The sequence below is a fragment of the Phyllopteryx taeniolatus genome, chromosome 17 (assembly GCF_024500385.1).
Source record: "Phyllopteryx taeniolatus isolate TA_2022b chromosome 17, UOR_Ptae_1.2, whole genome shotgun sequence".
Classification (NCBI taxonomy): domain Eukaryota; kingdom Metazoa; phylum Chordata; class Actinopteri; order Syngnathiformes; family Syngnathidae; genus Phyllopteryx; species Phyllopteryx taeniolatus.
Window position 1 is genome coordinate 21,843,676 of NC_084518.1, and position 22,875 is coordinate 21,866,550.

At 45.7% G+C, this 22,875-nt stretch overlaps 3 protein-coding genes across 3 annotated transcripts; 1 reads left to right on the forward strand and 2 right to left on the reverse strand.

Moving 5' to 3' along the window:
* The first annotated feature begins 851 nt into the window (after nt 1–851).
* On the forward strand, nt 852–3,733 carry tmem88a (transmembrane protein 88 a). The gene is made up of 3 exons (XM_061752650.1): nt 852–1,319; nt 2,185–2,502; nt 3,269–3,733. Exons 2-3 carry the CDS (start codon nt 2,200–2,202, stop codon nt 3,554–3,556), a joined length of 591 nt encoding a protein of 196 aa, XP_061608634.1. The 5' UTR covers nt 852–1,319; nt 2,185–2,199; the 3' UTR covers nt 3,557–3,733.
* A 1,478-nt stretch (nt 3,734–5,211) lies between these two features.
* pcolcea (procollagen C-endopeptidase enhancer a) lies at nt 5,212–10,054 on the reverse strand. Its single transcript, XM_061750806.1, has 9 exons — nt 9,816–10,054; nt 8,650–8,758; nt 8,308–8,566; nt 7,786–7,910; nt 7,574–7,710; nt 7,132–7,490; nt 6,985–7,062; nt 5,599–5,769; nt 5,212–5,522 (listed from the first exon to the last, which is right to left on the reverse strand). Exons 1-9 carry the CDS (start codon nt 9,905–9,907, stop codon nt 5,392–5,394), a joined length of 1,461 nt encoding a protein of 486 aa, XP_061606790.1. The 5' UTR covers nt 9,908–10,054; the 3' UTR covers nt 5,212–5,391.
* A 3,479-nt stretch (nt 10,055–13,533) lies between these two features.
* vamp2 (vesicle-associated membrane protein 2) lies at nt 13,534–22,482 on the reverse strand. Its single transcript, XM_061750810.1, has 5 exons — nt 22,245–22,482; nt 18,759–18,858; nt 18,495–18,653; nt 17,605–17,656; nt 13,534–17,492 (listed from the first exon to the last, which is right to left on the reverse strand). Coding segments are annotated over exons 1-5 (330 nt in total). The 5' UTR covers nt 22,247–22,482; the 3' UTR covers nt 13,534–17,475.
* Between the last annotated feature and the right edge of the window lie 393 nt (nt 22,483–22,875).

The following is a 22,875-nucleotide window of genomic DNA, read 5'->3' on the forward strand; positions in this document are numbered from 1 at the left end:
ACGTCCATCCTGCGGTTTGAAGAAAACAAAATGGCCAACGCCGCACATCTGGATGAGGCCTGCGGATGCAGCAAGGGATATCCTGGTTCCAAGGACAGGAAAAGCGGTTTTCCGCTAACAAGCCTCAACCCAGCAGAGCCTTGACGGGGGCACACGCACACACAAACAACTCACAGTCGTCGTTCATTGCAAAACCAGCTATAGCATCCACGTTGTTGTTTTCTATCTTTTTGTGTGTGTTTTTTTCCAAAGCCCAACATTGCCTCTGGGTGTCTGTCTACATTTTTCCCCAAGCTTTTAAAAGGCCCATCTTCTCTCTAAAATAAACACTGTACAGTATGTACAGTGTATCAGCCTTGTGAACATGAAAAGAAAGAAACGATAATGCCCGCAAATGAGACTTGATATCGTAGTACTGATTCCCCCCTTTGAACTGAGCCCCCAATGGCTTCTTATCGGTCCCACAGTGGGCTTTTTTCTCCACCAAATGAGTCCGGCTCTACCCCGACCTCATTTCCTTAGCCGCAGATCTGTTATTCATCAAAGGGGTCAAAGGTCACCGCTCTGCCATTCCTGCTCCTGGGAAACGCAGCGGCTCTTCGCGCCCTATTGTTTTACACGTCGGGCTTTTGTGGGAAGTTTTCAAGTGTGGCTCACAAGTTCCAAACGCCGAGCTCCAACGACCGCTATTGTAAAACGGGCTCAGCTGCTATCCATCACAAAAAGCAAAGGTGGAAAAAGTCAAACGATGTGCGTGGGGCAGCACACCCTCTAATCCTCTAATCTATTCAAATAAACACTCTTCCCTCCCCCTGGATTCCCATCTGGGCTCTGGTGTTATCACACTGCCCGGTCCGCTTCGATGGTGCTCAGGATAGGCGCGCGCACGCACGCGCACGCACGCACGCACGCACGCGCTCATATCTCAAGCTGGAGTCAGACTGAGGAAACAGAATGCCAGGGAAGGAAGCACTGAAGTCAGTGCGAAAGCAGATTTCTCCTGAAGCCGACACAGAGACGGCGGAGGAAGCGACGTCTTCTCTTCAGCGTTGTTGCGATACCTCGACCATCGAGGCCTTACGAGAGCAAGCGAAAAACAAAGGAGAACATTTTCGATTCCGTTAAGTAGGCGCCCGCCTGCCGCCACGCGGATAACACCGACCGCTGGATTTGGAATTCCACAGAAGACATTCATCAGGAGGAAATTCTTGGAATTCTCCTCATCCCGGCAACGCACCTCGGAAATTTCAGGAGTTCCTTCACTTTCTTCGGAATCAAACCGCAAGCAAGAGGACACATCATTTGGGTGAAATCCCCCAGTGAGTACAATTGAACAGAAGATTTGGTTTTTTTTTTTAACTAAACCTTCCAGGGTTGTGGAACAATTTGCATGTATTTAACGGTGAAAATAGAACACATTTGAAAAAAGGTTTCAAATGTTTTTAAATAAAAGTTCCTTGCGCATCGAGAATTTTCTCTGTCAAATAAAAAAATAAGGAATAGTAAAAAGCCTCATGTTCACACTGTCTTTGCCAGGGTTTGTTGTAACGAGACGTGGAAATACGACGTCACCGAGCTGAAAGGCAGCCATCAACGCAATAACGTTGTTGGGGCTGATTAGCGATGAGAAGAGTCGTTGGGCTCGGGCTCATTGCTGTTGCTGTTGTTGTGGGCCATCGTGCAGTTGCGGAGGTGGGGGGGGGGGGCCGAGGCAGTGTCCCATTTCCTCACGCTTCAAGCTGGAGTGGCTTTCCGCAAAGTTGGAGTGGCAGTTTCAGTAAACAATGAAAGGACAGTGATTTATTATTGAAGCCTGTTCTTTTGGCAATGGAATGACATTTGATTCTAAACAGAATCCTCTCGAATTAGTACTTGTCTTTTTGTTATTGGATGAAAATCCCACATCTAACCTGATCCTTTTTTTTTTTAGCGTCTGCCTGTTTGTGGAATGTGGCTGCATAGGCCTTGCATGCGCGACCCTTACAAAACTGCCTCGAGCCCCAAAATTGACATCGCAAAGTGGGTGCATCTGTACACTCGGGCTTTTTTGTTTGAGTTTTGTTTCTAGTGTCAACATACTTCCAGGACACGGAAGCTGGTTTCATACAATTTACCTTCACGGTTAGCTTTCTGAGGCCGCAGCGTCTGCGATCATTTTCCTGAGGTTCTTTCATTGTGCCGCAGCTCTCCACCAGAAACATGAGTCTGTCACGGAACGGGACATTGGAGAAGACATCGGAGCCGCCCCACTCTGAGGCAAGTTCCCCCTCGAGAGGTGCCGGGGTGGTGGTGCCCCCGCCGTACACCACGGGCGGCGGTGACGCCTCCGACCCCCCGCCGGAGTTGAGGGGCTCCCTGGACTGCTGGGCCTGCTCCGTCCTGGTCACGGCTCAGAATCTGATCATCGCCGCCATTAACGGCTTGTTGGCCGGCATCGTCTTCGGCACCGTCCTCACCCCGGCGCTCGTCATGATTATCTTCGGCTTCCTCTGCCACTCCACGGTCAGTCTGTCCGTCTCGTGTGCCAGTGTTGCCGACCTTTGTTGAGCCGAGGCACGTGCGTTGTGCGTTAGAAAAAAATCTCACGCCTCACAATTTCACAGAAAAGTGACAAAAACTGCAATTCCCATCCTAGCGAAAGATGGATTTGTAATTGTTCTGCCTGCCTGTCACTATATGTCGCTGGCATAGATAGATAGATAGAAAGTGAAGTCGTACAATTCCTCTATTCGTCAGAGCACACATTCAGGAGCCCAGCCTCCTGAATGTTAAACGGTTGTTTTCCTTTCGTGACTTGATACTGTTTTGAAAAGTCTTCCTGGGACTTCCTGGAGATGAAGTTTCAATCTTTTGCAGCTGTGACTCACAGCGTCGGTGACATCGCAGACCAAATTTAAAAGATGTAATACTTTCACCACCGGATAGTTCCTTAGGTAGAGCACGCCTGCAAGACAGAAAGAAATTCTATAGCATACGCATTGTATGCATTTATGCGCGGCTCAGTAAAGGTTCGGAAACACCGTACGTCGTTGCGCAGCTATCGGCAGACGACGACGATAGGGATCGTTTTTTTTCTGGTCTTCAAATATATTTAGAATGGATATGAAATATTGTTTTACAAGTTGTACAAATGAGTGGGAAGTGAGTTTACATGTGGAACCGCATGATAATCACATATAAATGGTAATAAGCGTCCTCAAATGACGGTCAAAGGTTCTGGTTCTTTGTAATGAGTAAGAAGTGATTGAAAACGGGCCGTTTGCTTCAGGTGCAGCCGCACGGAACCTCGGTGTACTGTTCGGACCTGCTGGACGATGCCGGCTGCGTGGCGCTGCTGGTCGTGGGCTTTCTGCTGCTCACGCCTCTGCTGGTGCTGGCGCTGGCCGCCTTCTGTCGTCTGGCCCGCCACCTCCAGCTGGGCCTGTGCTTCATTCCGTACAGCCGGGCCGTGTACAAGAACCTGCCGCCCGCTCGCCGCAGGGGGGCCGGAGTGGGCGGCTGCTGCGGCATGCCGGAGGCCTCGGAGAGGGAGGGCAAGGGCAGCGTTTGGGTGTGACGAGAGGCGACCTCTGACGTTAGCGGAGAGATGATGGATTATTATTTCTTTTTTGGAATCCATTGTGCAAATCGATTCACTTCAGTCCATCATTGCAAATGGATGTTTAGCCAATAGTTTTGTATACGATTCCTGTATTTTGTAAGATATTGTTTTTCCAATAAAAGGTTTTCTTCATACACGTTGCTAAATGTTGAGCAGGTAAGCAATACAATGTCACTGTAGGAATCGGAATATTCAGTTGCAATGTTCTCGGAGGAATCGAGGTGTTCTCAAGTGTGACGACATTGTACGGGTCCATCTTAATTACGTCACGGTCGCGTAACAATGTTCATATTTTGAGTTCAAGTGAATTATACATGAACGTGGGAAAAGACGTTGCATCCGTGATAATAACTTAGCCTTTTTTTTTTTTTTGGGGGGGGGGGGGGGGCGTCTTACGCCATTTATTCACACCTCGGTCAGTCTTGACACCACAAGATACATTCCAAGAACCAATAGAAGAGCTTTTCGAGGGGAACAATGCTCAGGTTTGCTTCCCACAAATGACGGAGGTGGCCACAAATCTGCTTGATATTTGCTTCGGAAAGATTTGTTGAACGCCGTGGTTGTGCTGTGCAACTCCCCACAAAATGGCAAAAAAACGAAATCTCTCTGTGGCACGGTGGAAACCTGGCGAGCACACACAGCACACAGTTCAAAGGTCGTGGGTTGGAATTTGCACTTTGGCCTTCTTGTCTTGACCACCAAACAACCATTCAGCTCATCTTTGAACCCCGATCGCATTACTTTGAAACCCTAACACCGTATTGAAACCGTACTTGGAGACGTTAACACTAACTGTTAATAATTTAAAACCCTAACCCTGTCTTGAAACCCTAATTTGAAAACTTGAACCCGGTTTTGTAACCGCAAACCTGATTTGAAGCGCTACTTTGAAACCCTAACCCAGTTTTGAAACCCTAATTTAAAACCCTAACCTCGTTTTGAAACCCGAATCTGAAACCAAAACTTTGTTTTAAAACCCTTTTTAACCCTATTCCTGTTTTGAAACACTACTTTGAAACCCTAACCCTGTTTTGAAACCCTAATTTGCAACTCTAACCACGTTATGAGACACCAATTTGAAACTCTAACCTCGTTTTGAAGCCATAATTGGAAACCATAACCTTGTTTTAAAACCCTACTTTGAAACCCTAACCCTGTTCTGAAACCCTAATTTGAACCCCTAACCTCGTTTTGAAACCCTAACACGGTTTTGAAACCCTAACCTCGTTTTAAAACCATCGTTGGAAACCTTAAAGCTCATTTGAAACTCCAAACCTGTTTTGAAACCTTAATTTGAAACCCTAATTGGAAACGTGGAACCCTTTGAAAAGTCCAAAAAATGCCCAGCTGCATGAAAATTCCCTTTTCCACCAACAGGTTCAGGAACTTACTAAGAGGTTAAGAAGGTACGAAGAGGTTTCCTTGCGCTTCGGAGACAACTGAAAAATGCTTCAGGTCAAGTTTCCGTTACCATTTCCGGCCGCTAGATGGTCTCCGGAAACTCCCTGTGCTGTCCCATGATTTTACAGCAGCTCATGAAAAAAGACAAAAGACAAAAGAAAATCAAAAGAAATGCTGACACAGTGACTGACACATGCACTGAGAAATGAGATATACAAATCCTTTATTCATATATAAATTACAGGCAATGTGGAAGGATTTGTGTTTCTTTAATGGGGTTATAAAATGACTGCCATGTTTTCCCAAGATATTATAACCTCATACAGATTCCGCTTTCGACTTAATCGCATTCATTGCGTCATTGTGTTGTGGGCAGATTTGTTGCGTTAACACGGCTGGTTGTTGATGTTTGTCAATAATTTGTGATGCGGGGCTTTGTACGGCGCTGTGAAGGCGCCAGGTTGCAGGCTGCCGCGCCCGTTCTCGTTCACTTGCCCCATGATGATGTAGTTTCCACCTGTTGGGGAAACGCATGGAAGGACCGGGTCAGATCACCGGTGCGGCGTGCACGTATCACACACGTGCGCGTGTACCTCTGCGGAGCAACGGGCACTTCCTGCATTGTGACACCAATCGAACCGACATGGCCTCTCCCGCTTGCGTGATCGTTAGCCGCCCGGCTTTGTAGGCTTTAATGAGGGAGACCCCGATGAGCAGGGTGCCCCGGGGCCCGGGGGCCAGCGAGGTCACCTTCCCGGTTATCACTATTCAATACAAAAAAAGACACACACACACACAAAAAAAAGTGGGCTCGGTTCCAATGCAACATTGGTGATTCATTCAGCTTCAGCCCGAAAATGGGCTACAAATGTCACTTGCACCTTCGCTTGAATGTTATCATCGCACATCAATAACTAACTCGGTTCAATCCAATTCAAACGGAAGACAGTGGTACTGGTTGACCGCCTGAATGCTTTCCGACAGATAGAAACCAAAAACTAAACAGTGAGCTACGGTTCAAATGCAGCTAAAAGCAGTACTGGTAATGGGAATTGTGTGTTGCTATTGAGCGCTTGAAGTTGAAAATGAAATGTGCGACATATCCCGCTTTAAGACGGACGGGCACTACTGGTGGAGCAAACCATTTTTGAAGCATTGGAGCATATATGTAGTTTGACACTAGAGTTCATAGAGTTTAAAAAAAATTGGGGGTGGGTCTCAAATTTGACAAGAAATTGGGCTAGAAACACCCATGACTGCATGTATTTTACAATACTGCCTTTGACTAGTGGATGACATTCTTGCACACTAGTAGGACAACGTTTGCATACGAGTGGGGCCGCTACTGTGCATGTTACTGGTGAGCTAAAACTCCAAGTGGCTCCTTCCAGTAGGGTCCAGCAGGCGACGAGTGACCTTACTAGCTGCCTGTTAGCATGCAACTAAATGTTACGAGTAAACTACTATGCTGCTCTAGTAACTCTACTAGGCTTAAATAGTAGTCACGTGTCAAGCACTGTTAGCCTGCATTTGAGCTTTTGTAGATCCAGCTTTAGCTCCATGAACTAGTACACTCTTTGCCCCCACTAGTAGGACAACTTTGGGATTAACTACATGTGACTCGTGAGGCAAAACTGCGCACCAGTTTTAAAAATGTTAACAAGAAGAATTTTTTACAGCTATATACAGAAAGCCTATTATCCCATGGAATTAAATCATTGGTTTTGTTAATAATGAAATGGAAATATATAAGAACAATAACAAGTTAGCAGTGATTTGTTTCCAAAATGGTTATGAATTACAGTCAATGAAACTCATTTAGGGCCAGCCCTCCCAGTTCACATGGATATTTGACTTCTGAAGCAGTCAGTGGCACTGAATGTCTTGGTTAAGATGAAACATTTTACATTTGCCAATGACGCGGACCATCTGTCAGGGTGCAAAATCAAATGTCGCCCACAAACAGGTAGGAGACTTACCAAATTCGCTGGCACAGAAACTGGGCTTGATGGTTCCATCTCTTTCACACACTTTGGCACACAGCGGATTCTGAGCGACTATAAAAACAACATTACAGTATGCATATCGGCGCATCCCAAAAGAGAACACCCCGTCTCCTCACTCACCGGGCCGTCCCCCATTTGGTCTCGCGTCAACCACTCTCCTGTCCTGACCCGAGGTACCCGCCCCACGTCCACGCGCGGGGCTGACGGGTTTGGCCGGCCGAGTTGGTTCGGGCGCAGGAGGGCGGACGTATCCGGTTGTGGTGACAGGTGGCGGCGCCGCGCCGGTCGGGACTACACGTACGGCGGGTTTGAGGGGAGGCCTCGCCGGAACGGACCCGGCATCGGCACCGGCGCCGTGCGCTACCGATGGCTCGGCGCCACGGGGGAGGCTCGTGTATGTGGCCAGAAACCCGTCAGATGTCACACTGAGGTCAGACACAAACTGGACCAGGAGCACGTTGCCGTTGGTTGTGATTGGCCTGCATAGAGAAAAAAAAGAATAACAGTAACCAAACAGAACATGACTGGGAATTATTTGTTGAATCACTTCTGTTTTTCTTACTGTGGGGCTCGATCTCCGCAATATTTTCCGATCAGCCGCGAGTCGTCTTTTTCTCCGCCGTTAAAGAAGGCCACATAGTCGAAACGGCAGTAGGTGTCCGACTCCAAGACAAATTTACCAAATTGAACCTGGATGACCTGGTATCCAAACAGAAAGCATTCAAGACCTAACGCAAGCATTTGGAATGGAATGGTGCAGGTTCCGTCGCAAACCTTATCCGGCTCCACAGTGATGAGCCAAGAGCAGCTGGTTCCTGGCGGATACTTCTTGATAGGCCAGTTCGGCGTCATGATCTCGCCCTGCGATTTTGTTGTCTTTCCCCCGCAAAACTGCTGATCTAAAACAAGCCACAACACATCACCACCCCCCCCCATGAGGAGTTTTGATGATGGGAAGATGAATGAATGAATGAATGAATGTATAATATGAATGCACAAATGTGCACAACTCTTTAAGAATGAACAAATCCCATGCAAAACATTTGACAGCTTCCACAATCTAATGACATTAAAACGCTCAGTTTGGATTGACACTGTTGAGCATCGTGGTTGGCGTTTGCACTTGTGGAGCGCTCACCGCACCACATCAAGGAGGCCGTTTCGACTTTGAGGTGTCGTGAGCGAGTTATTGGATCTTGTTCTATTGTGACTGTTAGACGTTGCGGCTGCTGAGGCAAGATTCCGCTCTACTTGACTTCATCAGTTCTGAGGGGAGAAAAATAAAGGAAGACCTACCCTCAGCATATGGCTGGACGCCACTGAAGTAGGCCACAAAGCCTCTACCGTGGGTCTCCTCATCCGTTACCATCTCCAACATCATCGCGTTGGTGGTGGAAATAAGAGCGCCGGGCCGGAAGGTTCCACAGAAACGGCCCAGTTTTTGCACCGTGTTGGATTTGCCGTTGTAGACATCCAGGTAGTCATAGCGACATTGCGAGTCTGCCTCCAGGTCGAAAATGCGGAAGGTGAGCATGACCACTTTCTCCTCCGGGACCTGGCAACCGGAGAGATCCACGGGGTCACACGATGAGGGGGAGGCAGTCGGGTGCTGTTCGGACTTGTCGCAGGGTGACTCACTGTGATGGTCCAGGTGCATTTGCTGTTTGGTCTATAATGGCTCGGGAAGCCCTCGCTGCCGACAAATCCCGAATCTGCAACGAGCGATCCTCCGCAGTGGAAGACGGGCCTGCAACAAAGGTCGCGAGTAGACAGTACAGAAAGAACAAGCTTTGGCAGAGAGACAACAATTGCAGGAATGCATAAACTCGACCCCCAAGTTTTACAGTGTTGACAGAAACTTCCGTCGGGAGTCTCAAACTGTGAAGTGCCTTTGGCAAATGCTTGAAGTTTGGAATATTCTGGGGGAAAATAGAACACTCGGCTACTTTAGTTTGAAATTCCAATGGATTCCAAGAATGGTAACTCGAGTAGAAAGAAAGACATTGAACTAATCTTCATGACAGCTTAACATCGTAGTTCCTGTGTCATAAACATCTTAAAGAGCTCCGCGGGTGTCGGAGATAATTGCACGGAAGGGAGCAGTTCTTGTATACAGTCGCAGTTGCTGAGTCCACAGCAGTTCGTCTCTTATCTGCTTGAGTTATTTAGAGATTAATGCAAGAGATTTTCTTGGGCCTCGACACTTGACAGACAGATGCATAAAATCGCACAAGAGAGATTATGTAGATTGTTCGTTTACCGGGACCCTGATGCAAAAGGTTGCATTTCCTCACCACGGTGATGGCGATACATAACTTTCAAAAGCAATGAAAAAGGTCAATATGTTTCATTCATATCGTTTCACACTCTTGTGCCACTCACTTCCTTGTGTCATTTCAAGTAAAAAAAAAAAAAAAAAAAAACAAGCGCATCCACTTTTACTCGAGTTTTGGCCACAGTGTGAAAAATGTGTGATTTAAAGCAGTGAAGACAAGAAAAGTCATACGCTTGGCGATTACAGCCAAGATGTCCGAAGCTGGAGCCAAGTTGCTCGGATTCGACCCCACGGGTAGAAACCAAAACATTAACATCTGGTGGCTCAGCCGCTCCGGACGCAAAAAAACCAAAAAACAAAGTTTGCCCAACTGGAAGATTTCGCCGAAGAGATAGCAAAAGAATTCGGACCTCGACCATATATTTTTTTTCCATGGCGAGTACGACATCAACACAGTCTGGAACGGCTACTTCATCTTCCCAACAGCTTTTTTTTTTAAGCACACCTTCTCCACACTGTGTGAGCTCACCTGGTGGAGTTGGTCTGCTGGGCTTCTTGCGTCCACCCCGAAGTCAGAGACAAGAGCACGGAGATGCCCCACATTAGGCCTGCCGACACCATGATGCGCTCACTGAGATACTATTTGAAGAGAGGGGGAGTTTGCAGCATGAGGCAAGAGGTTCAGGAGCAGGCTCGAAGGAGGAGCAACCTAACGATCGGGGGGGTTGGATAGTTCTCGAAGGGATCGAGAGCAAATGAGAGATGCTAAAAGGACAAAGATTGCGAGAAAGAGCCCATTTGGGGGGGGGGGGGGGGTGATAGAAGGCTTTCATTAAAGCCAGATGTTTTCTCTATAATAACAAAGGTTTGGATGGAACGGGGAACGGGAAAGGGGAGGGGCTTTGGGGGCGGGCTCAGAAGGAAGTGAGACTAAAGTCATTTCTCTGCCTTTTCCACTTTGAAATGCATAAAACTAATGATGACACCGTTTCCTGTCCCTGGTGGCTCTGACTGATCGTTAGGACAATTCACAGCTTGCGCACAGCAACGGGCTTAATCGCTTACCAAGCAAGCACCACTCCAAATCTTCACGTTCCAGTGAGCTGAACTTGTGACAGTGTCGCACGTATACTTCTCGCTTTTTCAAAGTTAGCGCAAAGCGATGCTGACGGCATATTCCTATAAAACCGATGCAAACCCCAGGATGTCCTTTGGCTCCGTGCGGAATCTGAGCCAGAGGGTGTCCGCGATCCACCGAGACAACACCGACACCGACACCGCAGCAGAGGAGTTCTCACGGATGAGTCGAGCCTCCGGTGGACACTGCTGAGGCCTGAGGCGGGAAAGCTGTAAAAGCACAAACGTTCACGCACCGCTGACCTACAAGCGCTTGATCAGAGTCTGGAACAACCGAGGCGGCGGACAGCCAATAAAAACGCAAGGCACACTTTCCACAGAGTCAGTATCTCCAGTTACATGTGGCGTATTACTTAAAATCACTCTTTTTTTTTTTTCACTTTGCAACCTGCATGAAATGATTTCTGCTGCCAAAGCAAAGACTTTTTTTTTAAAGAGGGCTGTTGGGAAAAACAACGATGTCCTTCCTGGTCACTGCTGCGCTGTGTTTGCCTTCAAAGTGAAGTCTTGATAAGAGACAGCAGAGGCAGGAATGCACTGACGATGGCATCACAGTCAGTGTGCAGCCACTGCCAGTGCATACATGTGTATGGGGGGGGATTTCGTGACCTTTACACTTGGCTAAGAACACAAGGCAAGGGGATCTGCAAAAACTCCAGACAGAGCTGTATGACTGCATACAGCCAAGAGTCGCAGGGAATCGCAATGGGGGTGAGTGGGAGGAGTGAAAAGAGTTTCGGGGAAAAACAAACTGGGGGGGAAAAAGGGAAGAAAAAAAAAAAAAAAAAAGGATCTGACGCAGTCAAGTCATATCGCTCGGGAAGCATTGCAACTGTTTCCTTTCTTTTTTTTTAATTCATTTTTCATTTTGGAAAAAAAGGAAAAAAGACAACTCATTGTCTGAGAATCCCATCTGTTTTCTGTCACTGTGGTTCCACTCAAGTTCCCTGCGCAGATGAAACATTTATGTCACACATTACAGTAGGCCAGTTTCCACTATTTTAATACGTCGAAACGTGCAAAGAAATCTATTGGAATCTGCTAGGAATCAACTGGAAACAAGCAAACAATTTTGTTGCCACATCGCTACGGTTTTCCTCAGAGAGCCCTGAAGACGATGAAAAGAAATTCATCTTCACATAACCATATTATTTCGTCGTTAAGCACATACTGAATTTGAAATCAGAAGTCGTGCAAACTTGTGAAGCGCATGAGGCAGACGTGTTAAACCGAGTATGTCAAACTCAGGCCCGGGGGCCAGATTGGGCCCACAATGTCATTATATTTGGCCCGCGAGACCACATCAAATGTGTATTAGAGCTGGCCCGACATATATATAGCACATGCGCCACTAATATTCCAAATCCCAGAATGCTTTGCCAGCGTGTCGGCCAATCGGTCTCGACCGACGAGCGCCCCTTCTCTTTCCGTTGCAGTCGTTAGCAACTACGCTACCGGTCTCCTCGAGCAAATTTACACTTCCCCTTCCCAACGAAAGGTGGAAAGCGGTGAACTTCCGAGACAGGCGGGAGGCAGATTGTCTGTTGACTCGAGTAAAAGACAGACCCGTTTGTCGTGTGGGCAGCAACGTGGCTGCGACAAAGAATAGAACATCATTCAATTCATGTTTTTTTAAATGCCCCTTATCAACTCCTAGGCAAGGACTGTTAATAGTTGGAAGTTTGGATTTTTATTGAAGGACAGTCTTATTTTTGGGGGGGTTGTTTTGTTGTTGGCCTTTGAAAAAGGATTGACATCAAAAAGAAAGGTAGTTGGAGAAAGATAAATAGAAGATGGAGAGACAGAAGAATTCATGTTATCGATTTAAATACAAAACAACAAACAAATACCACTGATGTCTTTTATCGCAAATTTGATTTCTCGTGTTCATAATATTAAAGTTAGTTTATTCCAGATTCAGTGTTTAAGCAAAATGTAAGTTTGTTGTCATATGATAAACTAAATTTCTGCAGAGAAGGAAAACGTGCACATTGCAGTGATTTTTCATGAAATATTGAGTTTGGCCCGCGACGTTGTCCCTATTTTGAATTTGAGTTTGACGTCCGTCCCTGTGTGAAGCCCCCTCCTGTCCGTAGCCGTGCATTTCTTAATTTACTGACATCTGCTGGTTAAAACGCGGAACTGCGGCCTGGGAGCAGTCGTTCGATTCTCCATTTGCCAACTTTTACGTAATTAGCCAAGGCACATACTTTACATTGCAAAAGTCTTACGGCACACCACCAAACAAAAATGTCACACACACACATATATATATATTATTTATATATATATATATATGTGTGTGTGTGTGTGTGTGTGTGTGGAAGTAATCTCTCATTTCACTTGCAAATTTGAAATCAGGGCCTTTGAATTGAGCACCAAGCTAACATTCTGCACAGGTGAATTGTACCTTTTTGCCATCTAGCGGAAGAGCATTGAATTCATCTGCCTGTCACTATACGCCGCCAGCATAGATGGTAGCAAATGAAAACATTTGCCCAGTTGCGCACCTGATGGTATCACACAGGACACAAATGTGCAGCGACACACTAGTTGGGAATCACTTCATCCTGTTTCAATCCCGTTGGAGTTCACATGTTCTCCATGCGGTCGCGTGGCTCTGAGGATTCGGGCTTTCTCACAAAACATGAAAGTCGTGCACGTTGTGTCAGACCTCCTAAGAATGCGCAAGCGGTCACAGCGTTGCAGCCTTCCAGCGCGCTTCTATTTCAGGATCGTGGGTCATGTGACACGGACCACACACACACAGGCTGTGAATAGGGCTATTATGAGGCCTGTTTAGTTTTCATGCCTTGCTTTCAGTGTCATCACGACACCCAACACACGAAACGGGAAGGCGTTTATGGCCGATATATGGATGCAAGTACGTGGCCTCGGTGTTGACCGAAGCCATGTTTGGATTTTCACTACGTAGACTTCACTCGGGTCGTTCCAGGTTATCATTTGAGTCCGTTGTGTAGCGCACATCGATTATTACAAAAAAAAGGTATCACTTTGCAGCCACAAATTTATAATAATTCAAGGACATCACATTGCATTTGATCAATATTTTGCACACGGACAAAGAAGCACCATCGGCCACAAGACAATGTTTTCCAATATACATATATTTTATGATGTTCATCAATATAATAAGACATTGATAGATTTACACTACAATTATTTTATACAATTTAGTTTTCCATTCAGTTTCCTCTCCTTTAAATTGAGCCAACCTTGCTTAGTGTCTTATCCCATATTCAATGACAGCACAACAAATCTACCAATAAATAAAAGCTCAACAAAAAGTAAGAATGCAATCAAACTGAGCACATTGCCCATGATCCTCCAGTTGGGTCCCTCCAGTAAGACCAGACAAACAGGGGCAATGCAGACCGTCACGCGTCATGGGACCCCTCAGTCCCGCACAGAAATGCAAATCTTTCCTCAAAAATCAATACATTTTCAACAACAACAAAATATACAGCATTGAATGGATACAAACAGCAATCTGATGTAAACAGCAGAATGAAGTCTTAAGCTTTCCGGACAACTGAAAGTCAAATACTTTTCCTCCGCGTTGATTTCAGTCATCTTTACATCTGCCCATCAGTGCTTACCCAAAATTCAGAGACATTGGGATTTCCCCCCCTTAATCAATGCAAAAATAAATAAATAAATACATACATAAATAAATGAATGTGGGAATACAAAAAAACAATTTCTTTTGTGAAATATTGTAAGCCATCCAGTGACCATTCAGAAACTCAATCAATAGGTTCCCTCCTAATGCTACACTCAACCCATTTGGCGGGGGTTTCGCTTTGTTTAACAATAGAGCGCGCATACTCGTTCCACGCTTATTCCAAGCTGGAATTGAAGTCAAAGCGGCAAAAGTGCGTAACGGCTTCATTGTCGGGAATCGTTTCGGATCGCCCACAAATGAGCCGAGCGCAGCTTCAATTTGAGATAACTGAACATTCGGCAAAGACGGCATCGGGCGATATTCTGGCAGACTGCGGAACAGATGTGCTTCCCGGAAGAATGACCACGACAAACACAAAGTGCCACGGTGTTAAAACTTAGGCGCACGTGTTTGCAACGTGAAAGAGCGCTCGCTTCCTTTTCCCCGTTGTGATCAAATTGGTTGAGTAATCACAAGACAACAGCTGGATTTTCCGGAGAAACACGCGCGTCCTACCCCAATCGGTAGTGTCGGGTCACCTCGGCAGCATGGCTGAAGGCCCGTTGGCCCGTTGTTCATTACACTTTTCCAGATTTCTAGTTGGCTAATTCACTTTTTTTTCCCGTCCCCTTTAAGACTTTGAAAAACAAAACAGGTGCCTGTAGCCCTCGAAACACGTTCATGTTACAACACAATGCCGATTTTTCACCAATATTTGTAGCTAATTAACTGTTTTGCACTACGAAAGTTGGCAGAAATGGGCAACAAAAACGAGGTTGTGCTATTATTAGTTAAAGGATCCTGTGCCTAAAAACTGGTTACAGATTAAACAAGCTTTTGTTTTCGACTTGAACGCACAAGGTGGGAGGGGGGCGGGGGGGGGGGGGGTTGATGCATGCGGTCCTTAAGTTTTGGTTTAACTTGCATAAGGTAGAATGCCACACTCACTGACTGGCCTTGCAGTCCAAAAGAAAATCCTGCACTTGCAGATAGCAAGATTAGGGATTTTTAAAAGTGTAGAATTTTTTGGGTGGGGGGGGGGGTAAACGTTCAATTGTTTTTGATGGCAATCTTCGGCACAAACCCAGACATCAGGTCTTTGGTAATCTTTTGTTCTGGTTGTTGGTCACACTTATATGTTAGCTCGGTGAGGGGTTTGGGTTCTGTGAGGGGGCGGGGGGCTTGTACAGGTTAGGGGCGCGGCCCTCAGATCTGTCATCACCTCTACACTTGTGTACTACAGTGGGCAAGGAAACAAACGTGCCTGTACTCAAAGAGATTTAAGCGGCCTAATCTGTCAGGATAAACTCGGGATATTCTTGGGGTAGAGCTATTCTCACACACGAGTAAAGGTGGTTGATCTACCTAGCTGCTTGCTAACATACAAAGCCCAAGGCTACTTCATTCATACTTAATGTGAACTGGTGCAGGTTCTGACTGAGATTGGAAAATCTAATGCTAATTTCTAGTCTGAACCCAGTCAGCTAAAAATACAGCCAGTTCACCTATTGCTCAGTTAGTTATCGGCTGGCCAAAGAGTGGCCATACGTCCAAAACCACATGAGCTAACTTGTTTTCCAAGTGGACACGGAAGGGTGCCAATGACAAGAGATGCGCAATTAACAAGAGCAGCGCCCCCCCCCCCCCCAGCTTGTTGCTTGGCAGTGTATAACGCACACAGCTGAATTCTATATATATATTAAAAAAAAGGAAAGAAGGAAACAAAACATGTACAAACACGCACACACATGCACACACCGGACAGACACAGAGGAACTTCCTGTTACCGGATGCAAACTTCCTCTTCACCTGCCCGTTTCACACGATAATAAAAATATAATCTATTATATTTACTGATGCACACTTATAGGGAGAACCACTTCAAACACTCTTGACAAGGAATGCTTTGATTTGATTTGTTTATCCTCACCAAATCAACTGTGAATTGTTGGCCTTTTCAAATAAATACAGAAGTAAATAAAGAAATGAATACACCAAAAAGGCCGACGTGTTGCTCTGTGTGCTCTTCAATGGAGAGGTGCGGTGGCTGCGCGACATCTCTCTCGGCCCGGTTACAAGTCGCTTTTGTGCATTTTCAGCCGCTCGAGTTCTTTGGAGCTACAGAACGTCAAAGTAGACGCCGAGGCTTTTTGAGTGTGTGGAACGGGCCAATGACACTTTGACTTGACTGTAAAAATAACACATTTTCTGTAAGCGATGGGGCCACTTCAAACCTACGCAATAACCTATTTGCACTAGCTAACATGAATGATCGATACAACAAAATGAAATCCTAATCCCGCCAAATTGACTTGTAGGCCTTAACATTTTTTTCCCTGTCGTTTGTATGACCGACTTCTGCTTTTAGTTGAACTATAATAACAATTACATGTGCTACCGCAAGAGCATTTTGCACTAGGTTGCAATGAAGGAATGTTTTCGAAATAAGACACTACGCAATATTAAAAAACAAAGAAGAAAGAGAAAAGAAACATCTACAGACATTGGTCCGACGGTACTATGGCAGTTTTAAAACGATTGGGCGTTCAAGCATGCTGCAAGACACGGCCGGAGAGCCGAAAGAGAAATGAGAAATGTCGGAGGGGAAAAGACTTTCAGAGGAGACTTAATGGTCAGATTTGAAGGGCGAGGAATAATTACAAGGCGATAGTTGAACGATTCATGCGTTACTTGGTGATGATCAATACTTGTGAGCAGTGCCGTCGACCTGAATGAACTCTCAAGCAATTTCAACCTGTGACCGCAAAAGATTTTTCCGAGAACGTATTCAGTCGTGTGGCTTATTCAGATTGTGCAGAAATACAGCGAAAAAACAGCTAGCGGGGAACCGGACCGATGATTAGAACATGCGAGATACATACTTCGATTAATAGGCAGTAGTCGACGCTGAAGCATACAGAAAATTAATACAAAAATTAAAAAATACAAAATGCACACACACCTACAAAACAGTATATATATATATATCAGAATAAAACTCTACAAATGACTAGATACAGATCAGTCAAGTAACAATTATCGTTGCCAATCACGGTTTCCTTTGCCGGTTGTTGCATCATCATCATCATCATCAAGTGTTTGGCTCTCAAGTGTTATGGCAGGTTAAGAGAAGCCGAGAGGATCCAGAACGGACGCGGACGAATATTTGACAGGGGTCCAGAAGCCAGGTGCTGGAAACGAGGGAGCCCTACATGGATGGCCCTGAAGGGTTTAGGGGTGTTCAATTGAAGCCGATAGGGGAAAAAGATACATTAACTCATTATCCGTAATTCCTTATGTCGTGAATTTCAGGGTTCCTTCTGACGCGAGGACGTTGGGATCAGACTGGGGTACGAAGTGACTCTTCTTAGGTGCTGAAGTACACTGCAGGTAGCAAACAAAAAAAGCCTATGAATCACATCACGGTCTGTTTCTACTACTTCCTTGAAAAGTCATTCGTGATTGCCGTAAGATAGAAAGAATTCTTCATTCTCACCGATAATGACAATGAGGACAATCAGGCATATCACGCCCAGGATAATCATCATCTGTAGTCGGAAGATAGAAAATAAGTCACATGATAATACGGTAACATGTACAATTGGTCACGCTAACAACAGAATTTTGGGTTTCAAATTACAGGCCATCATCATCATCATCATCATCATCATCAGCATCAGCAGCAGCACTGAGCGGACATACGGACGGCAAATGCATATCGTCGCTGTCGAATGGAAACCCCGCATGCCCAAATATGGTCAATTGCATATTTTTGCTCCAAAATCCATACTATTGATCTGTCCCCACCACTTCGTCTGTTACTTTTAGGCAATAGTAACCACTTTCAAGTGATGAAAAGAGCTTTCGAATAAATGAGCATACAGAAATAATGCTCTTGAACGCTCAAAATGTCGTAAAACTCCGCCTCCAATCTTGTTGTGTGGAAGCGGTGCGGAATATTTGTTGCTTGAATTCAAGGTCTGGATGTTTTGGTTTTTTTAGACAATCACGGGAGAAAATAGGTTCGACACATTTGAGCATGCACGTTTTGTTAAAATCGATCGCTGTGAGAAGCTCATGAGCTGCATTGGAGGCAAGTTTGCATGCAGATTCATATCTGTCAGCTGGTAGTTTTATTTATTGCATCACTCGTGGCTATAAGATATTTGAAAAAGAGTTTGGGAAGATGACAAAACACAGGCGTTTGTTTTACATTTACGTACCGCCGGAAGCTTGCCGTAAATGCGGATCGTGATGAGGACGGCTGGCGGCCGGCGACGTAGTCTTCCAATTGAATCAATTGGCTGCTTCATAAATTAGCGATTTTTTTTTTTTTTTAAGCTATCATATTTGTTGCTTATTTTAAGCGTGTGCGCATGTGCTCACCTTAGCGTTCTTCCACCAGTATTTATTCTTCAGTTTTGCAGCGCTGGTCTCAAACTGAGAGGCTCCAGCCTGCAGAGCATCAGCCCTGTCGTCCAGTTCGGACAGCTTCTGGTCACGCTCCAGAACCTTATCCACATTTACACGCATGATATCCACCACCTGGCGAGAGACCAAAACATTACAGTTCAAAAGATCTTATCTTTTGGTTGTAATCAGCAGGTAGCAGTGCACAATCAACGCCGGCCAAACATGACTTGTTCTCACCTCGTCCACCTGTGCCTGTGTCTGCTGCAGACGGCGGTTGCTGGTGAGGTTGGGAGGACCCTGGCTCCCTCCCTCTGCGGGGGCTCCAGCTGGGGCAGACCTGATTTCATGGAAAAAAAGAGTCACTAAGAGTCAGTAGAAAAGAGAAAAGAAAAAAGAAACACTGCTTTGGCACCGGCTGGTAGCATCTTGGTGCCGAGCACCGACTTTGACCTGATGGGACTGCTGACTTCGGGTAACCGGAAGAAGTATTTCAATACTAAACTAGAGACATTAAGGTTACTTTGGAATTTTCAAATGCAGTTCTAAAGAAAATAGTAGGATATTATCGCTGGTTGATGAAGTCAAATTCGACTTATTGCCTTCCTTTTCTGAATAGAACAAGTTATGATTCTTGGCTGACTTGTCAGAGAAGTGCAGTGAGCCGGCTCAAATTTGGGTAGAGGGACGTGAAATCAGTTTACAATTCCTCGATCCTCTTCAAAAAAGCGAAAACAGCGAGAGCTCACTGAAACTGAAGCGGTGAGAATGTTAAGAAGCACTTGATAATGTTGAATGCGCTCTCATTTCCATGACAGGTGGCAAAAGCAATTTGTGAAGCACAGTAGAAAGTTCATACTGTAAAAAGTTTCTTCTGTATTCTCTCTTCATCTATTGACCAAAAGGAACGTTTTGATTGAAAATGTCTGGTCAGAAAACACGTGACCTGGCTGGAGAGAGTTGAAAGGTTGGCGGCGAGTCACGGGTCAGGCTAACAGCAATTCTTCATTTCTAATACAAAGCTTTCTGGGTCAAAGAGGTTCAACAGCACATCAAGTCATAACCTGATTGAACTTGAATCTCACATTTTACTAACAGTGGGAGAATAGTTTTACAAAATCAACCACACTGCAAAAGTCAGTGTTTGCTAAGGTTGTTATTTGTCAGCGTTACCATCATAACAACACGTACTCGCTCTGACCCTCGTCACACCAGAACAATTACATTCCCGTAATGTCGATTCCCTCAGAAGCCAATTCTGCATCTCAAATATGAAAGACGGAGAAGAGTCTGTGATAGGCGACAGTTGCTTCGGGGTCTGCAGGACAACCGCACATCTCGCGCTGTTGCCATCACAAACCACCAGGGCGACGTATGACAGTTGAACCCAAATGTTCCTACATGTTCAGTTGGCACAAACGTTTGTAGCGCAAATGTATGGAAATGCAGAATTCGGGATAGGAAGAATGTGGTGGTAAAACGGGGACACAGACAGCAATAGAGAGAAGGACAAATATATGGTTGGTGAGGACCATAATATACATTTCCAAAAATATGAAGTGAAACCAAACAAAAGCATCACGAGCCGGGAGATTACATATACAATGCCATCTGGTGGCATCTTGGTGCAAAGCAACTGTGTTGAAGTGAGGGGAGGAGCTTCAATTCGACACCCCGCAGCCTTGTCTAATAGAACGGAATTCAATGATTGAATTCAACACACACACACACACACACACACACACACTTGGTCTGATAGATTTGTCTATGTCCACACTCCACGATAAATACATACATACATACATACATGCACACATTCATCCCGTGGCATCCTGAACTAATGGGACATTAGACTTGTAACTCCCTGTAAATAAAAACAATATAAACAAAATCAGGAGCAGTTCAAAATCCTAGTTTTTATCTGAACGTGCTCACTATGCTAAATGATTGAAAGTGATGCCTCATCACAAATACGAGCTGTGACAAAAGCTACTTCCCAACTGTGTAACAAAAGTGTGTATAAAGGTCGCCGCAACAGCAACATGCATTACTAATCCTTCAACAACATCAAATCCTATTGGATAGTTGGCCAAATGGTCAGCCCTGTTTTATTTTGGGCAATCCTAAGGGGTGATATATTAATTGATCAAAGCAGCCCGGTACTCATTCCGCATTAACAGAAGGCTTCCACGGCGTCTTTTCAGTCATCATTTGCTGTTTTGCGTTTTTATCTTGCGCTCCAACGGTCGCTTCTCATTTTCAGAGGCAATCAGTGACATCTAGTAAATTTACCGTTCACAAAATGTCAATTATATGTGTTTGTTGAACCACAGACACTGCAAGCAGCCCCCTCCCCCCACCCCATCCTTTTGTCCCTCCCCAAATTCCACTCGGAGCGGATTCTGATGAACAGCAAGATCATCAGACCTCATAAGGACATCTGGCCTTACACACTGACTTGGGAGGATGTGTGTGATCTTCCTCGAATATATTATATTCAGTCCTCTTTAGGGCTTCAAAAAATAATCTGGTTTTATTGAATGAATGCCTCTGGTGGCCAAGCTTCTATAGATGGATGTCATTTTACAATACACAACTGACAACTGAGGGGATTTCCGGATGGTCGCTGTCTTTCAGCACTGGAGAGAGACAATTTCAGCACTGAACAGCGCCACAGCTGAGAACCAGAATCTGTTGGCTGCCTGTCTGTCGTGACCTCTTAAAGCGTGCATTCCTTTCAATTGTACACAACCAGAACGTCGGTCACATGGAAGTCAAACATCACGTTTCACGGCCTATACATACTGAGGCTGCCGACAGCAACAGTGGGGAGGTTTCCTCGACAGGGAGGAATGGATTCAAAACGGTCGCAAATCAAGATTCAAGGCAACACAGGGGATATGCTAAGATGGTCGGATTGTAGGGTTTCGTGCCATTTCCACAAATGCGAAAGCTTGACTTAGCCATCTTACGCTTGGTCCGTCGTGCAATCATTCCTCTCAAAAACACTTGTTACTACCTAAAAAAAATAAAAATTAAAACACAAGAGCAGAGACGTTGTCACGGTTAAGAGTGGAATATGGCGATATATAAAATGAGTTTGCCGTAAGCATCGACGACAGAGGCTAGGCTATCCCCACCCCCCGCTGCAGGTTGCAAATATCGCGTCAACCAGGGCCAGGCCTCATTTGCAGCTAATAAAAAAAAAAAAAAAGAAAATAAAAGAAGCCATTGTATTTCACGCCTGGTTTTACATTTGTCAAGCGACGTTGCTTGGGTTACATGCAAAATTGGCCTTGTGGTCTCTGCCCTAAAAAGAAGACGAGTTCCACAATATGCCCTTGATGTTTCGAGAATTTGCTCCACCGTCACCCGGGAAATGTTCGACAAGGCAAAAAAAACAAAAAAGGGTGATTTGTGTAAAGAACGTGGCCCAAATAGATACGATTCATTAGCGTGTGTGTTGAATAATACAGACGATGTCCTTTCGAGCAGAACCGGTCCAAACTGGAAAAATAAATAATAAATAATAAAAGTGCGTGCGCGCTTGGCTTGCAGTGAGCGACGTCCAAAGATGAACACGACTCGTCTTTCGCCCCCGAAAAGCCCCGAAATAGCGCGATTCAACGCGAAGACAAAAGACTCGCTTCAAGGTTAGCGCCAAGTGGCACGTTCTCCATTCCCGGACTCCTCGCCTCGACGTTCGCGTTTGCGAGCTACACTTACATTTTTTGTGTGCGAGGCTTGGCGAGACAGCTGTGCCGAAATCAATCCGGGCTGGAAATGTTAGCGCGTGCTAAGTGGCTGGCAGATGGCTGCGGATTGCGTCGTCCTCGCGCGCTCCTCTCAAGCCTCTGGCACGGTGCGAATGCTTAGCCTGCCCTTTCCCTGCCTATATAGCCGCCGAGGAGGGGCACCGCTTTGCGTGCGTCCGTCCGTCCGTCCCCCCCCCACCCCACCTACCTCTTTGAGCTAGCCAAAATAGCCCTTTGCCTCTCCCTATGTGGCGGTACCGGCAGACGCTTACTATAAGTGACGAGAGACCGAGCCGCAGTGAAGGTAAAACGAAACACTTTGGACGAGCTGGACAAAAGATGGCTCGGTGACGTCAGCCGCGTCGAGTTTCGTGTCAAAATGGGTGGCAGGGGACTTCGAAAGGAGCTCTTTTGTAACTCGAGGCAAGACAGTTTTCATCTATACATGTCAACATTAATTCACCTCCACGCGCGTATTAAATGTGACGCTTATAGCGCGGTTAGAAGGTGCCATAAAGCAGCTTCTTTTCGTCGTCGACGAAATGGCGTACCTCGAGAGGGGGCGTGGCTGAAGTGCTCCAACTCCAACATGCACAACCCAC